A 17,518-nucleotide genomic window follows, 5' to 3' on the forward strand; every position below is an offset into this window, starting at 1 on the left:
AATTTTTTTTTTATTAAATCAAGGGTGCATCTTAGAATTGAGGAAATAGGGTATGTTATCTTTTGATTAAAACATTGCACTTCCAGGGGTCAACCCTGACACATAAGGATGATGGTGGGCAAATAAAGAAGAAGTAACAGGCTCCTCCAGTCTCCACGCTTGTTCCAGTCATTTCTCAGATTATTGTTTGTGTTTCTTTTGCCCACAGAGCAAACCCCCCTGGTTCCCTTCAGTTGTCTGTGACTCTTCCCTCTGGAAAATGTCACAGATGCCACCCGGTGAGAAAGGATCTAGACAGGATCTCATAACTCAGAACATTGTAAAGTTCTTCCGGTTGTCACTTATCTTTGTTTAACCCAAACAGGTTCAGCGATCCAGCTGTTCGTATAAACTGGAGATGGCGTCGGCTTCCCTTTCACACTGGAAGGGGGATTATAACTTCAGAGTTACAGATTAACAATCCCACTGTGGAAACCTGTACAGGCCGAGAAATTCCACTGATCACAGCCAGGTGGCAGCATTGTGGGACATGTTTATCAAAGTCTCCCAGCTACACAACTGGGGCAAACAAACAGCACCTGATTGATCAAAACTGGATTTCATTGTTTCTCTTCCTTTGATAAATCTGATGTAAATCCAGTTAACCCCTCACTATTTCCTAAATATGTTGCTCATAGGGGTGCATGTTAAAATGGCTGAGAAGTAAAGCCTGTCACCCTGTGCTCATTTGCATGTCATTACCCAGAATCCCTGGCTGCAGGGGAAGCACAGTTTGCTAAGAGATAATGGGGAAAGGCGGGGTTTGCAGATCTGTCACAGACATGAAAATGCCCCACACGTGGTATTTTTATTTACTGAAATCTGTTGCAAACTTGTTTACAAAACATTACGTCATTTTAGCATTTGAATCACTCATTTAGACTTGATAAGTGACCCAGCGCCCGTCCCTTTATTTATTCAGGGTACGTATGACTTAAGAGGGTGACATAAATAGGCGAATAGCAAAAGTTAAATCTTTGCCCCTGTTTGGTCACAATAAATATGTTTTTTTTATTTGTTTTACCTCATTTGAGTCCACACAGATATTTAGATCCCCCTGGCAGTTAAAGGGTTAATAATCCACCCCATTTACCTCCTGCCCTTCCCAAAGCACCAGACCTTTGGGTAAAATGATCACAACCAATGATTGTTAGCTATTGCTATCGATGAACCATCTGTACAGTGAGCCAAAGGTCGGGGCCGGAGCTGCACATGTGTGTGTGAGAGGTGAAGGATGAGAACCCAGCGCTGGAGCGCACGAATCACTCGCTTGCCATGTGTGAGAGGTGAAGGATGAGAATCCAGCGCTGGAGCGCATGAATCACTCACTCACTTGCCATGTGTGAGAGGTGAAGCTGATACTATCAGGCGGCAAGGCCTTGGCGAGTCCGATGAAGCTCAGGGCAGCAGCAGATATGAGTTCAGCAGACGATCTCCTTCCAGGGGGTCGCTTCAGCCGAGATTGCGGGAGAGACAGATAGCTGGGAGGGGGTGAGGGTACGAGCTCGCTGTTGCCCCCCCACATCCACATACCCCAAAGAATAGGACCCTCGGGCCTGTCGACTTCCGGCAAAGGATGGGACATTCCGCCATCCCCCTCCCCCCCTTTTCTCACCCCACCTTCCCCCTCCCCCCCTTTTCTCACCCCACCTTCCCCTTCCTCCCCTTTATTCCTCAGTTGGCATCTTTACATAGTAGCTTTTGACTTACATCGGTAACTATATATTACAATGTCTATGCATTACTGTAAAAACTCATAACAGTCAAGTAATAAAGAAAAAAGATATGAGTTCAGTAAAAATGCTTTTGGATTTTAACTTCAGATTACCACAGGGGTTCTCAAATCCAGTCCTCAAGGCACCACAGAGCGTCGCGGACTTTGGAAGCCGGGAATATTTGATTTTTTCAAGGGCTGTCGCCTCATGTGGCAGCCCCTGAACAAATCAAATGCCCGGAAGCCCGCGCCGCCGCCGCAAAGCGAAATATAACTTTCGCTAGCGGCGATGGGTGACGTCACCCGTCCCGTCGCGGCCGCTATACACGTGGCCTAAGAGAAGAAGACGTGACCGAATTCCTTGGGACCATCAACCGTCTTTTGGAGTCAGATCTCAGGTGATAGGTGCTGCGTGTGGTAGGGGTGAGGAGCTTGTTCAGGTAGGCGGGTAGCTTGCCCAGAAAGTATTTGAAGGCAAGAGAGGAAAAATGAACTTTGCGTCTAGACTCAAGGAATTGCCAATCTAGTTTTTGGAGTATTCCGCGGAGTATTCATTTGTGTTGTAACATTATATGACAAAATGACATATTACATTGTAGCGATTGTCTAGTTTGCTAAGGTGAGTTTGGGGTGCTGTACCATATACTATGTCCTCATAGCCTATAATCGGCATTAGCATCTGCTGGGCGATGCGCTTTCTGACTTGTGAGCTTAGGAAGGATTTGCACCTGCAGTATAAAGTACACCCAGCTTGGCATAGGTTTCTTGTACGTTGCACAACTCAGTCCTATGTAAATATTTGTCATTGCATTCTAACGTTCTCACAGGCAGCCTGGTGTGAGCATTGGTCCAACAGTACCTGACCACATTTTAATAAGCATCAGAGTCAGGGCACAATAAGACACTTAACTACTGATAGGAAGCTGTCTGGGGGACTTATAGAGAGGCATTTTAAACATCTCTCTCTTTGTGAATATATCAAAATCATTTTTAATTTTTTTCCCCGCTCGGTATTTGAGGGAGTGATTATAGGATTTAAAAAATGAGAGTTAATGGCGTCAAGGATAAAAGCAGGGGACGGGCAACGCCAGTCTTCAACGGCCACCAACAGGTCGGTTTTCAGGATATCCCTGCTTCAGCACGGGTGGCTCAAGTCGAAGGCTACCTGTGCTGAAGCAGGGATATCCTGAAAACCAAACCTGTTGGTGGCCCTTGAGGACTGGAGTTGCCCGCCCCTGGATAAGAGCGTTAGAAACCCGTTGTTACACTGTATCACAGATGACTGTAAAGATATTCAGGTACACACACTTAAATCAGACCACAGAAGTCGCCGGTGGTCGACATTTTATTTGCATATAATTGTTTCACAATACCTCGTCTTGACCTTTTCAACGCTGTTATTATTTGAAAAATATAAGCGTTTGAAATATGAAGTGTCCGGGAGGTTAAACTGCAGCTCTCCCGAGAGTCCAGTTCAGCCTTAGAAGCTAGATACAGTACAACTCCGATAGTCCGCTATCCTATAGTACGGAACTCCTGATAATCCGGCATTTGACGGCTCACTCACTGTATCTTTGCATTCTGGTCCTCTCTGGTCTGAGAACTCCCAGGATCCAATGGTGGCAGGGTCAGCAGCCAATAGAAAAGCTGCCATGTCATCAGGAAGTGACATGGCAGCTTTCTATTGGTCGACCCCGCGGCTTCCGGGTTTAATCCCTGTCACAGGCATTTATTCCCAGAGTGATAAAATATATTCTTTTAGTCCCCACAATAGTTCGGAATATCCAATAATCCGGCACCACTCAAGTCCCAACGGGGAATTGTACTGTACTAACATTATTAAGATCATGATTTGTAACACTCTATAAGGGCAGGAAGTACTCAGTGACCACCTATGGGGCCTAATTACTAAATGTATCCGTATGCCATTTTTTCAGGCCTTTCTTTAATGTGCCTTTGTTGCTTCTGCTTTTATGTAAGAAAACTGAATCTAGTCCAAGTTTGGGATGTACTAAATTCTGCATCTGGAGTCAAAATCAAAATCCATTGAGTCCAGAGTCTCTTAAACCTTTGGTTAACAATGGGATTCTTACGTTTGCCGCAAATATGTGAAAAAAAAGTTTATGACATGTTATAGTATTATATGAGTAATATATTATGTAGAAGAGAGATGGGGGGGAAAGAGAGAGGGGGAGGTGAGAAAGGGGAAGAAGAGGGAGAAGGAGGGAGAATGAGAGGAAGGAGAGAGGGAGGGAGAGGAGGGAGTGAGTTAGAGTAGGGGTGCGCAAAATTAGGGTCACAGGATTTTCTAGGGACGCATCTCCATGACAACGCGGCATTAAATAACGCTGCGGGGTCAAATGGCTACGCGTTGCTATGGCAACGTGACGTCACATGACGTTGTGCCGTCATATGACACCGCCAAAGAGCAGGTATGGAGGTTGGGGAGGGGGCGCGAGTTGGGGGGGGGAGAGCAGACAGGGGGGCGCGAACAGAAAAGTTTGCCGGCCCCTGAGTAAGAGAGAGGAAAGATTGGGGAGGGTGCGTGAGAATTAGATAATACACGCCATGTTTTATAATGATGCTGACTATGTATACGATGATAATGAACGCACTGCGGTGTCAAATGCTGCCGAGTATGTATACGCTGATAATGAACATGCCGCGTTGTAAAATGGTGTTGAGTAAAATTGTAAAATTGTCAAATTAGTTGGAGAAGATATTGAGCGCCGAACATTCATACTCAACTTTTCACAGACAACAATCCTGGGTCCTCGTGGAAATGCAGAACCTTAGTCTGATCACAAAGAACTGAAATTAAAACATAAAGTTTGGATGGGAGAAAAATGATCTGAGAACCATATGCACACACTCACACTCACTCTCACTCTCTCACACACACACATATGTATCTCATACTTTGATACAAGGGCCTGCATATTTCAGTAAAGGATACATTTAAATATGTAATTGTAGTGATGATATTTTGCCATTGGTCAGTATCATGTAAATATTTTTAAGAACCCTTGTAATTGTTATTTACTGCTATGTACCGAAATCAAGGACATTATAGTTTCCGGAATGCAGACTGCTGATCGTGTGAAATGTAAAATCAGCTCCTTGCTATCACTGAGGTTTTTTCTTTAATAAATAACTTGGGCACCACAGTTTTTTTTTATACGTTACCTTAATAGTATTTCTTTTAACATTTCTAATAATTGTGCAAACCTAAGAAAAGAACCCAAATAGACCATATACTGTAGTTGTCTTATAACAGAGGTGGGCATCTGCAGTCCTCAAGGGCCACCAACAGGTCAGGTTTTCAGGATACCCCAGCTTCAGCGCAGGTGGCTCAGCCATTCTGAATGAGCCACCTGTGCTGCAGCAGGGATATCCTGAAAACCTGACCTGTTGGTGGCCCTTGAGGACTGCAGAGCACTTGCCCACCTCTGGCTTATAAACTCTCTCGTTTAAAGACAGAGGAGCTTCTCAGAAGGAGAAGTGGATGCAGGTGTGTGTGTGGGGGGGGGGGGAGGTTATAGGTTTGCTGAGCACGAGATGTGTCTCATACTATCTGTGGTTTGTTATCTACAGATTACATACATGAGACAATAAAACAGCTCTTGCTGAGCATGCATCCGGGAACATTGAGATCGATCTGCTCTGCGAGTCGGTCAAAGGGAATCTGATTTACACAATATTAGACCATTGGTGTAGAAGGGTCCTGAAGAAATGCCACGTACCCACATTTCCATCTCTCAGATACTTGGCTGTGGAAGGGCAACACAACGTATTGCTAAGGAGTAACTTACTAGTGCAGTCCCATGAACCCCTCTGATTTGCAGCGTGTGCTGGTCCCCGTGTGAAGTGGGTAAAGCAGCAATACGGGTTAACTTTTACAAATAAATACATATGTAGCTGGGCTCCCCTCTCACGCACATGTTGTTATATGATGGGAGGGTTGCAGCAGTGCAGGGAACGCTCCGGTGTATCGGAGGTTCCGCGACTTCAGGGCGCCGCCATATTGATTTCTTACTGGCGCAGGCGCAGCAGGATGTGGAGTTGGCTAGGGAGCAGAGGTCGCGCATGCGCGGGTGTAGCTGCCAAAGCCCGCGAAGGAGGAATAGTTCCTATAGGGTGCAGCGTAGGGGACTACGAGCCCCAGCAGTCATCGCGAGACCATGTGATGCCAGGGAACCAATGGGGTGGCTGGAATATCGGGAGGAAGGGAGATAGGGTTGCACGGGGGCGCACGTTGTTCAGAGCTAGCGGGAGGAGGAAGGAGACGGAGCTCCAGGTGTAGGGAGGCTCCCAGCCCCTACCTAGGCCTTATACCCCGGCCCAGTTAGGCCCTGGGTCCCCGTAGAGTGGAGCGGAGATAGGGATTGTCCCCAGACAGGTTCCAGTGTCCCTTACTGTGCCAGTTCAGAGACAAAGTAAAGAGACAGTACATATCTAGCAGAGGTCCGGGCTCAGACCCGGCTACCGTTGCGGCAGTCCTCTGGGTGGGATCGCCCCGGACAGCTATTGCTGGATCCAGTCGCATCTGACCCTTTGTGAAGACCCTTGGCAGGTCCGGGTACTGGAGTGCCCGGCAGGTAACCATCACCAAGTGCACCAACGATATATTCCATTCACACGGGACCAGAGGCTGCGCAGTCACACACATATATCTCACTTGAGGATGGGGGACATATTGTGTGGGGTTATTGGACACGCGGTGGGATCACCCGGTGTAGGGGGGGAGCGTCCTGCACGACGCGGTAGTGTCTCCTCTAGAGAGAGGCACCTGTTGATATATTGCATATGCTACAAGTAAAGTAATTCGGTTGTTTTACATGCTGTGTGCGTGTGGAGTGATATATAATTGTCCTGCGAGGGACCACTCCCCCTCTGGTGGGAGCCATCGCAGGTGGAGGCGCTGCACCGAGTACGAGGTATTACCTATCATTACGTGTGCCCCAGGCTCTCCGTGGCGGAGGCTCAGGCCCTGTGAGCCTACAGGTTATGCAGCATATGGGAGCGGTCTGTGCTCACACGGAAACAGGGCTACACATACACAAAACAATTACTACAGGGTTGAAGCAGGGGGTCTCCGCAGCTGATCCCCATTCATTTCAGCTCAGAGGACCCCCTGCTTTTGTAGAGATACTTCTCTATGGAGTTGAAAGGTCCAGGTGATGTGGTCCAATATGAAGCCGCGTCGAATGATATCACAGCTTCCAATTGGCCCAAATGACACGGGACATTTAAACGCCACCAATAGATGAAGGATCCTAGTTTCTCTGCTTACAGGGATACCGACACCGCTAGAGGGGTAAGTATCTCTGCAAGTAGGGGGTCCCCAGAGCTGAGATCAATAGGGTTCAGCTCCGGAGACCCCCCTGCTTTAAAAGTGTAAATATATACTGTATATATTATTATTATTTTAATTAACCATATTACTGCTTTAAGGCGCAGACTTTGGAGCTGTGTGATAGTCCATGGTTATCGCAAGTGCGAGCGCGCTCACGGCACGATCAAATTGATGGGCCTCTATGAGGTTGTCTTTAGCTCGCGCGGTGCCGCACGCGCAACCAGAAGCGCCGAGGCTCACGATACGCGAGGAAACAAATAAATGTGTTTTCTCGCGCCACGGCCAGGTCACGTGAGCAGTTCGCCCAATGAGGGCGAACCAGCTCTGTGACGTCACGGTCACGGCCACGCCCCCCGACACGTCCCCCCCACCATGTCTACCCAGGCCACAGATCGCTGCAGGTAAAGGCGCAAGTCACGTCATGCGAACGGTAGTGCGCACTCACACCATGGACGCGTCCTAATCCTGAGAACCCTGTAGCATTTGACATTGCTCAGTTGGATAACACAACGTGTGCGGTTATAACACAGAATGTCCCAGAGTGTCCCTGGAATTCTATTTATTTATAAAATGTGTTACCAGGAAGTAATACATTGAGAGTTACCGCTCGTTTTCAAGTATGTCCTGGGCACAGAGTTATGATGACAAATAATACATGGTTACAAATACAGTTACATAAGTGAGCAGGGTATACATTATATGCAAGATGAAAGACATTGCATGCACAGTTAGAGATAATATATATTATAGGCGTATGTAACAGTTACAGACCAGATAAAAATATGCACACAGTGCGCACCAGGGCTAAGTATAGTACATTATTTATTAATAAAAAATAACCGAGGGAATCCAACCCCACCTCAGTACATATGCATAGCAGAGCTAAGTTCGATTGCAGAGAACCCAAACCCTGTGGTTAATTACTACTACCTAGTAAAACTGAGTTCGTCAAAAGCATAACACACAATAAGCAATAAAAATAATAAAAAGACAGTGTTAATATTAACTAAATCTGAATAGACTATAGTATGGTTAAACGACTGTCTAAAAGTGACAGGGAGAGATGGAGACTTACACTAAAGCTCAGGACGGGTGCCGCGGCGAACGTATAGGGATTCGGATCACGTCACCGCAGAGATCTGAACACCGCCAGAGCTTCCTGCAAACGCCGTCTCAGCCTGTCAGAACACGCGCAGAGTGACCTGTCGTGACCTCTACGCGTTTCGCACTACGTGCTTCGTCAGGAGGTCACGCACAAGGTCACGTACGCGTATTTACATAGAACAACAGCCAATCAAATGTCAGACTGTGAATTTGAACAGATAGGATACCAGACGTAAGTGTCCTCCCGAAAGCTATCTATAATTTCATAAAGGCAACAAATATACCCAAACTAACCATAGAACAGAAGAATGAAAAGTGAAAAACAACACATTTATACACAGTATATCCCAACATCACATCCAAAACTAATAGGTGCAATGTTAAACGCAGATGTAAAGCATGCTACACAGTATATATAATTGTATTAGCAATCAAAACATGGAATAACGTATTTAATAAACTTACTAAGGTTACTACATACCGTTTCATACATATTTTATTTAAGGAACGGTGTTAATTCAATTAACTCGATAAATCCAATAGGATACCTAGTTTGGAATGTGTAAATCCAATATTGTTCTCGCTTTAATAGGTGAAGATCTCTATCACCTTGTCTAACGTTGGATAGTACACATTCCAATCCCTTAAATCTAATACAAGGAGGATCATTATTATGCACCTCTTTGAAATGTTTAAGTAAGGGAGTAAGGGGCATACCTTTTTCTAAAGGTTTTGGTATATTTTTAACATTACGCAAATGTTCTAACATACGCATTTTAAATGGTCTCTTGGTCTTACCAATGTACTGTAAATTACAGCTGCATTGTAAAACACAGACCACATGCGTAGTGAGACAATTTATAAAGCTTTTCATTTCATAGACATGATTAGTGGCACATGAAGTTACAGGTTTGGCTTTTGTAATATGATTACACGCCTTACATTTACCGCACTTGTATGTGCCTGTAATTCCTAGGCTAGTTCGCATATCACCAAAAGATTTGTTCTTTCTTACAATCTGACTTGGAGCCAAAAGACTTTTCAAATTGGGTGCACGCTTGAATACAATACCAGGTTGTGATGTCAAATGGGGTCCCAATATGGGGTCCATTTTGAGTACATTCCAGTTTACATAACACGTTTATGATATTATTATGTGCCCCACTAAATTGAGTAATGAAAGAAGGTATACCATCCTTTTTCTTATTAGCCCCTTTTCTTTTTCCATGATGATATCTGAGTAGAGATTCCCGTTGGATTTTTTCCGTTCTTGCTAATGAGTGATCGAACAAATCCTCATTATATTGTTTAGCAAGGAATCTATTTTTAAGGAATGAAGATTGTTCATCAAAGTCTTTGATCTTTGAATCATTCCTTTTAATTCTCAAAAACTGATTAAACGGGATATTCTGAACCCATCTCTTATCATGACAACTAAAGGGGTCCAAATATGAATTAACATTTGTAGCTTTAAAATGAGTTCTAGTTTGAATAGTATTAGCTTCAATATAAATCTCTAAGTCAAGGAAATGAATGCTTACATTACTATTCTCCCCACTAAATTTCAAATTAAATTCATTAACATTCAATAGAGAAACGAAGTCAAGATAAGACTCCTCACTTCCCTCCCAGACGATGATAATGTCATCAATGTACCTCCTCCACAGTTTAAGCTGTGGAGGAGGACACCCAACGACCATAAAGGACTCCCACTGTCCCATATACAAATTGGCGAACGGTGGGGCAAATGTAGTTCCCATCGCCGTCCCCAAGGTTTGTAAAAATATATAGAATCAAACATAAAATAATTGTAAACACAAAAAACAAAACTGTTCGCTACTACCTAACTACCTATAAAGTTTAAATGTACAAATATATACAGTGCAGTGACTATACCATCAATTTAGTGATAAAAAATTTATAAAAAATTAAACCACAACTCCCACAGTGAGATAATTATACATTAAATAATAAGTGCCACATAACCGTGTTGGGGATAATGGCGTCTGCAGCTGTAAACGCAGGGGTGGCTCAGCACCCCACACACACTAAGAGAATGGAAACAAAAGAAAACAGCGCACAACGCCAAATAGTGAAGCAAATTCAACAATATATTATAGAATTAAAAAGGGGGTAATATATCTGCGTACATGAAAAAAGTTGGTAAAAGGCATGTAGTGTGTATCACACTGTTTACCACTCGGCAGCTGTTAGCTGTAGATTCAGGTGCTTGCTTCCCTCTGCTGCTGCAGCTCAGTTGATTCTGGGGCAGGACGTCAGTCTTTTCACTGCCAAGGGGATTTCCCTTCATGCAGCCAGGTTCAGCAGCTGGTACTGGGGCTCGGTGAAATCGCTCCTGCTTCCTGGCCGATATGAAGCTGCTCCTGTACCTCGGCAGGTGTATCCTCTGCACAGAGGTTAAAACGCAGCTTGCTGGGGTGCCCTCAGCGTGCCACGATGTCGCTCCATCGCGGGACGCTGTGTAATGACGTCACTGTCTACACAGCAGTGGTGGATTCAATAGGGAAGTTTGAACAGTCTTACAAAGTCTCTCACAAGTGTCCAAAACAGCACACAGGATGAAATAAAAACAGGACAGGCCAATACATAGACAAAGGCCAATGTAAGCAGATATAAGGCAATAGAATGTTACATCCAACTAGTTTCGTAGAATTAACTACTTCTTCAGGGAAAATAATAAAATAATTGTGACTCAAAATAAATTGTACAGAAGTGAGGAAAAATTCAATTTGTGATATAGGTAAAATTGGTGGTGTCATCAAAAAGTGCCTAACTGCCTCTATAAGTGGTTGTAAATAAAAATCAACGTATACGGACAAATTGGAAGAGAGGGAATTAATCCCTGAAATAATAGGGCGTCCTGGTGGGGAAGTAAGTGATTTGTGTATCTTGGGGATTATTTACAACCACTTGTTATAACACATCCCTCTCACTTAAAAGACACCACTATGGTTTTACAGATCCTGAACAATTTTAGTTGGCATGAAAAATATCGTTTGGCCACATTAGATGTCGAGGCCTTATACACAAGTATCCCTCACTTAAAAGGAATAGAGGCAGTTAGGCACTTTTTGATGACACCACAAATGTTACCTATATCACAAATTGAAATTATCCTCACTTCTGTACAATTTATTTTGAATCACAATTATTTTATGTTTGATTCTATATATTTTTTACAAACCTTGGGGACGGCGATGGGAACTACATTTGCTCCATCATTCGCCAATTTGTATATGGGACAGTGGGAGTCCCTTATGGTCGTTGGGTGTCCTCCTCCACAGCTTAATCTGTGGAGGAGGAACATTGATGACATTATCATCGTCTGGGAGGGAAGTGAGGAGTCTTAGCTTGAGTTCGTTTCTCTTTTGAATGTTAATGAATTTAATTTGAAATTTAGTGGGGAGAATAGTAACGTAAGCATTCGTTTCCTTGACTTAGAGATTTATATTGAAGCTAATACTATTCAAACTAGAACTCATTTTAAAGCTACAAATGTTAATTCATATTTGGACCCCTTTAGTTGTCATGATAAGAGATGGGTTCAGAATATCCCGTTTAATCAGTTTTTGAGAATTAAAAGGAATGATTCAAAGATCAAAGATTTTGATGAACAATCTTCATTCCTTAAAAATAGATTCCTTGCTAAACAATATAATTAGGATTTGTTCGATCACTCATTAGCAAGGACGGAAAAAATCCAACGGGAATCTCTACTCAGATATCATCATGGAAAAAGAAAAGGGGCTAATAAGAAAAAGGATGGTATACCTTCTTTCATTACTCAATTTAGTGGGGCACATAATAATATCATAAACGTGTTACGTAAACTGGAATGTACTCAAAATGGACCCCATATTGGGACCCCATTTGACATCACAACCTGGTGTTGTATTCAAGCGTGCACCCAATTTGAAAAGCCTTTTGGCTCCAAGTCAGATTGTTAGAAAGAACAAATCTTTTGGTGATATGCGAACTAGCCTAGGAATTACAGGCACATACAAGAGCGGTAAATGTAAGGCGTGTAATCATATTACAAAAGCCAAACCTGTAACTTCATGTGCCACTAATCATGTCTATGAAATGAAAAGCTTTATAAATTGTCTCACTACGCATGTGGTCTATGTTTTACAATGCAGCTGTAATTTACAGTACATTGGTAAGACCAGGAGACCATTTAAAATGCGTATGTTAGAACATTTGCATAATGTTAAAAATATACCAAAACCTTTAGAAAAAGGTATGCCCCTTACTCCCTTACTTAAACATTTCAAAGAGGTGCATGATAAGGATCCTTCTTGTATTAGATTTAAGGGATGGGAATGTGTACTATCCAACGTTAGACAAGGTGATAGAGATCTTCACCTATTAAAGCGAGAACAATATTGGATTTACACATTCCAAACTAGGTATCCTATTGGATTTAACGAGTTAATTGAACTTACACCGTTCCTTAAATAAAATATGTATGAAACGGTATGTAGTAACCTTAGTAAGTTTATTAAATACATTATTCCATGTTTTGATTGCTAATACAATTAGATATACTGTGTAGCATGCTTTACATCTGCGTTTAACATTGCACCTGTTAGATTTGGATGTGATGTTGGGATGTACTGTGTATAAATGTGTTGTTTTTCACTTTTCATTCTTCTGTTCTATGGTTAGTTTGGGTATATTTGTTGCCTTTATGAAATTATAGATAGCTTTCGGGAGGACACTTACGTCTGGTATCCTATCTGTTCAAATTCACAGTCTGACATTTGATTGGCTGTTGTTCTATGTAAATACGCGTACGTGACCTTGTGCGTGACCTCCTGACGAAGCACGTAGTGCGAAACGCGTAGAGGTCACGACAGGTCACTCTGCGCGTGTTCTGACAGGCTGAGACGGCGTTTGCAGGAAGCTCCGGCGGTGTTCAGATCTCTGCGGTGACGTGATCCGGATCCCTATACGTTCGCCGCGGCTCCCGTCCTGAGCTTTAGTGTAAGTCTCCGTCTCCCCCTGTCAGCTTATAGACAGTCGTTTAACCATACTATAGTCTATTCAGATTTAGTTAATATTAACACTGTCTTTTTATTATTTTTATTGCTTATTGTGTGTTATGCTTTAGACGAACTCAGTTTTACTAGGTAGTAGTAATTAAACATAGGGTTTGGGTTCTCTGCAATCGAACTTAGTTCTGCTATGCATATGTACTGAGGTGGGGTTGGATCCCCTCGGTCATTTTATATTTATAAATAATTTACTATACTAATCCCTGGTGCGCACTGTGCGCATATTTTTCTTTAGTTTTGAAAGAACTTAGACTGGCGGTTGCTGTGAGAGTCTCCGGTAGACTGTGACTATGGCTGTGATAGTGCAGAGTATCCCAACGAATCCCACCAGATCGGACAATGAAGTCCATAACATTTGTAAAAAACAAGACCAAGAAAAAATATATGTAAACTGTATTACATACAATAACCTTTAGCCAGTTGGTTTACAGACTTAACGTCCCCTGATGCACACGCTTATGAAGCGCTCTGTTAATTTAATAAACCTAGAATTCTGAGAATCAACGCACAGAAAGTGTCATTTTGCTTAAAATGTTTATTTCCGTACCTGTGCAGAATGTGCCAGTGAAGAGTGGACCTCGATGCTAAAATGTTTATAGTCCACATACCCCCTCCAGGTCCTTCCATACCCCGTCCCCTTTGGCACCGCTGCTGTGCTATGGGTTCTGGGGCGCATTTCTCTCTGCCCAATAGTGATTGATTGCCGTTAAGCAGCGAGAAGTCACGCCCCAGAATTCTTCGCGCTGACGCCCCAGCACAAGGCCCACCAGGGAAAATGTCACCAAAACGTAACATCGGGGCCCGGACAAAGAGTCACTTACGATAGTGGGCCCCAGTGCCTGGTTACACCGGATCTTGTTCTGCCCCGGAGCGCTTGTTAAGGTTGGTGGAGATAATTACTCAGGGAAATGCTACAAATGTATCTAACAGATAAGCACCTACATTTGATTCCCATTTTTATTGATTTATTTTTCCATGTGGCACCTAAACGAATGAACAGCAACAAGAGTGCATGAGAAGTGTTGGTGTACACATCTTGGGGGTCTGCTCACATCGACCCCTATATATTTTCCATGAATCACATTCTGGCACTGAAAGGGTTATTTCCCTCAGAGGTGCAGGGGAGTGTGAAGACAAAAGCAAGAATATTACATGACATTGCAACATTACTGTAGCATGCACTGATTATAGGCAGTAAGGCAGCATGTATATTAATACTTGTTTATATGATGCAGCCAGACTGTACTGTCACATAAGCCACCTGCTGCAATGCAAAATCGTGTTTATTAACCCTTAGATGACAGATTATGATAGAACAATATTGTTTTATTTCTCCTGATGATGTTTTTTCATTTGTTTTGGCGCGTAGAAATGGACTGCGCTTTGCAGACAGATATAAATAGCATTAAATGTTTAATTACATAGGTTAAACAAATGTATTATTTCCACAGTATGGCTATTATAAATAATATGACACTCCTAATTTATATTTACTAATACCAGTCATAAATAAACACAAATACACATCATTCTGTTTTATTTCAATTGTATCAGTCAGGTATTCAATATGAGAGATGCGCAGAATAATTACAAAAAATAATTTCAAACATCTATATGGAGGCTTCTACATACATACATACATTCTTCAATACATACATACATGCGTACATACATAATTACATCTATACTATAATTCTAAGTTGTTTGTTTGTTTGTTTGTTTGTATGTCAGAAGCATCGAAATCTCACAAACAGCACCATGTAGCACCACAAAACTTTCACTGTACATTCTGCAGCGGATTTGTAGGTCAACGCAACTATTTTGAGCTTCCAATGTCACTCACCTCCCACATTATGGGCATTCTAAGTTTCCCTCGGGTGTCCTGCAAATTCAATATTACATTCCCTGGGCGAAGCCGGGCACAAAAGCTACTACTTACCTATATATGAGACAAAAGTTACATACATGCATACATACATGCATGCATACATACCCAACGCACATTTACTGAAGTTTTGTATTGCTTTTTGCACTGACATTGTGACGCTCACATTTAATAAAAAAAAGAAATCTTAGTATGTCAGAGGTCTGGTTACTGGATACGCCAGGCTGCCAAACTAGAGCAGAACAGGCAGCATATTTACACAAAATAAATCAAAGGAATCCAGTTGGAGTTTGTCCTTTGATACATCTGGTGCAATTATGTTACAGTAGTTTTCTCTTAATTAAAGCAGCAAAACGTGACATGTTTTTTGTTTGTTTGTTTGTTTTTTAAATAAATTGGTAAATACTTACATTTTTTTTTATTATTATTTTTCAACTCTTAATGCCATTTTTTATGGGTTTTAAAGCATCCTTTCATTTCTATAGCACGTTTAGCCCACCTCCCCAGCAGTGCAAGATAATTGTAACACTTTCCTGTTTGTGATCATTTATTGTCAATGTTCCCAGCAGTTTGAGCTGCAGACTGTAACAATAGACAATGTTACCTTAGTAATATAAGGATACATTGTAGCTGCTGAGTGACACTGACTGAAGGATTGATTGAAACTGAAAGCGGCCATTATGTTGGTCACACAATCAGGATTGTGACAGATTTATAACAGTAGCACCAAACGACTGCCAGCTTCGGTAATAAAGGAGTATTATACATTGTCACACGCTTTACATATACAGTACAAATAAGAAAACAAGGGGGAATGTAGTATTCCTGCTTTAATATTGCAACTGGGAGACATTAGTAAATAACAACCGTGGCATTGGCCGTGGTTCGGTCTGTGGTCATGTGTAAAATGAACCTTGGCCTGCCCCATGCAGATTAAGTAGCACGTCCTCCTATCCAGCAGGGAAGCCGTTAAGAGTGGGAGTATCTCACGCTCTTGCCTGCCTGTGTATTGTATAACGAGAACAGCCTGCAGTATCTGTCAGCCATGATATCCCCTGCTAGCAGGCGCTGCTTCCTCCCCCTGAGCAGGGGAAGGGGCCGCCTGCTCCTGCAGACATGGAACCAGGGGAGAGGGGTCGCAGGAGCAGCGGCAGCCACCGGAGCAGCAGAACGTGACAAGAGGATCAAGACGTTCGAGGACCTGCCGGGACCATCGCTGCTCACCAACATCTACTGGATTTTCCTGAGGGGTTACATCCTGCACTCGCATGAGTTACAAGTAAGTGTTAACCCCTTCTGTCCTGGATACAAAGAATTACACAACAGGGAAACGTACCCTGGGAGACACAAAGATCTCACCTTCCGGGGAGTTCAGACATTATAATGGGGAAAAAAAGCTGACTTGAAAGATTGAACCCTATTGGAATATATGAGAGCTGCGGTGCTGAGAGGCCTGGAAAGGGGTCACATTGTGATGGAATAGCCTCTACAGAGGTAGTAGAGCAGGGGTGGGCAACTCCAGTCCTCAAGGGCTACCAACCGGTCAGGTTTTCAGGATATCCCTGCTTCAGCACAGGTGGCTCAATCAGCGTCTCAGTCGAATACACCTGGCTTGCACAGTGTATTACCTTGTCAGGGTGCTGGGTCCGTGCAGCTGGGTGTTGAGGTAGAAAAGATGGGCGCCGGGAACTTTATAGTTACAAACAGGACAGGCTTTGTTTACAGAGTTTGAGGACGAACAACTTCCTCAGGTGAATTACTTAATTCCTGGAGAGGCACATGCTTGGAACAGTGGGGGTAGTTGTTTGGTCATAAAGGATAACTTAGTCATCATATAGCATACTCTTCTGGGTCCCTGCTTGGGCTGCCCCTTTATATCTTTAGTACAGAGAGGTCTTAGATCTCTATCTGGTTCTACGCGCACTTGATGACAAAGAGCTTGAATACTTGTTTTGCCCTTATCCTATCATTCCCATTTTTCACCATCTCCCAAAGATCCACAAGACATTGGTCTCCCCACCTGGGAGGCCAATAGTCGCTAGTATTGGATCTTTGGGAGATGGTGTATCCAAATATGTTGATCACTTCCTGCAGGCCATAGTGCAAACACTACCATCATATATCAAGGACAGCGGTGATCTCATGATTCAACTTGACTCCATCACATGGGAAACAAATTTTATTTGGCTTAGTCTTGACATCACATCATTGTACATAGTGATAATACATGAGCATGGGCTGGCAGCTGTCAGATTTTATTTACAAAAATCAGAACTTTCACCTGCACAGAGCACGTTTATTCTTAATGCAATTCAATTTTTGTTAACACATAATTACTTTAT

The 17,518-nt window shown here is 43.0% G+C and overlaps 1 protein-coding gene across 1 annotated transcript in view; it reads left to right on the forward strand.

The window, feature by feature from the left end:
* The first annotated feature begins 16,137 nt into the window (after nucleotides 1-16,137).
* Nucleotides 16,138-17,518, forward strand: part of LOC142499786 (sterol 26-hydroxylase, mitochondrial-like) — a 48,700-nt gene continuing 47,319 nt past the window's right edge. Inside the window, exon 1 of the mRNA XM_075609647.1 lies at nucleotides 16,138-16,455. Coding sequence (XP_075465762.1) covers nucleotides 16,222-16,455 — 234 coding nt within the window. The 5' untranslated portion in view covers nucleotides 16,138-16,221. The remainder of the gene's footprint in view (nucleotides 16,456-17,518) is intronic.

Source organism: Ascaphus truei, chromosome 7, assembly GCF_040206685.1.
Source record: "Ascaphus truei isolate aAscTru1 chromosome 7, aAscTru1.hap1, whole genome shotgun sequence".
NCBI lineage: Eukaryota > Metazoa > Chordata > Amphibia > Anura > Ascaphidae > Ascaphus > Ascaphus truei.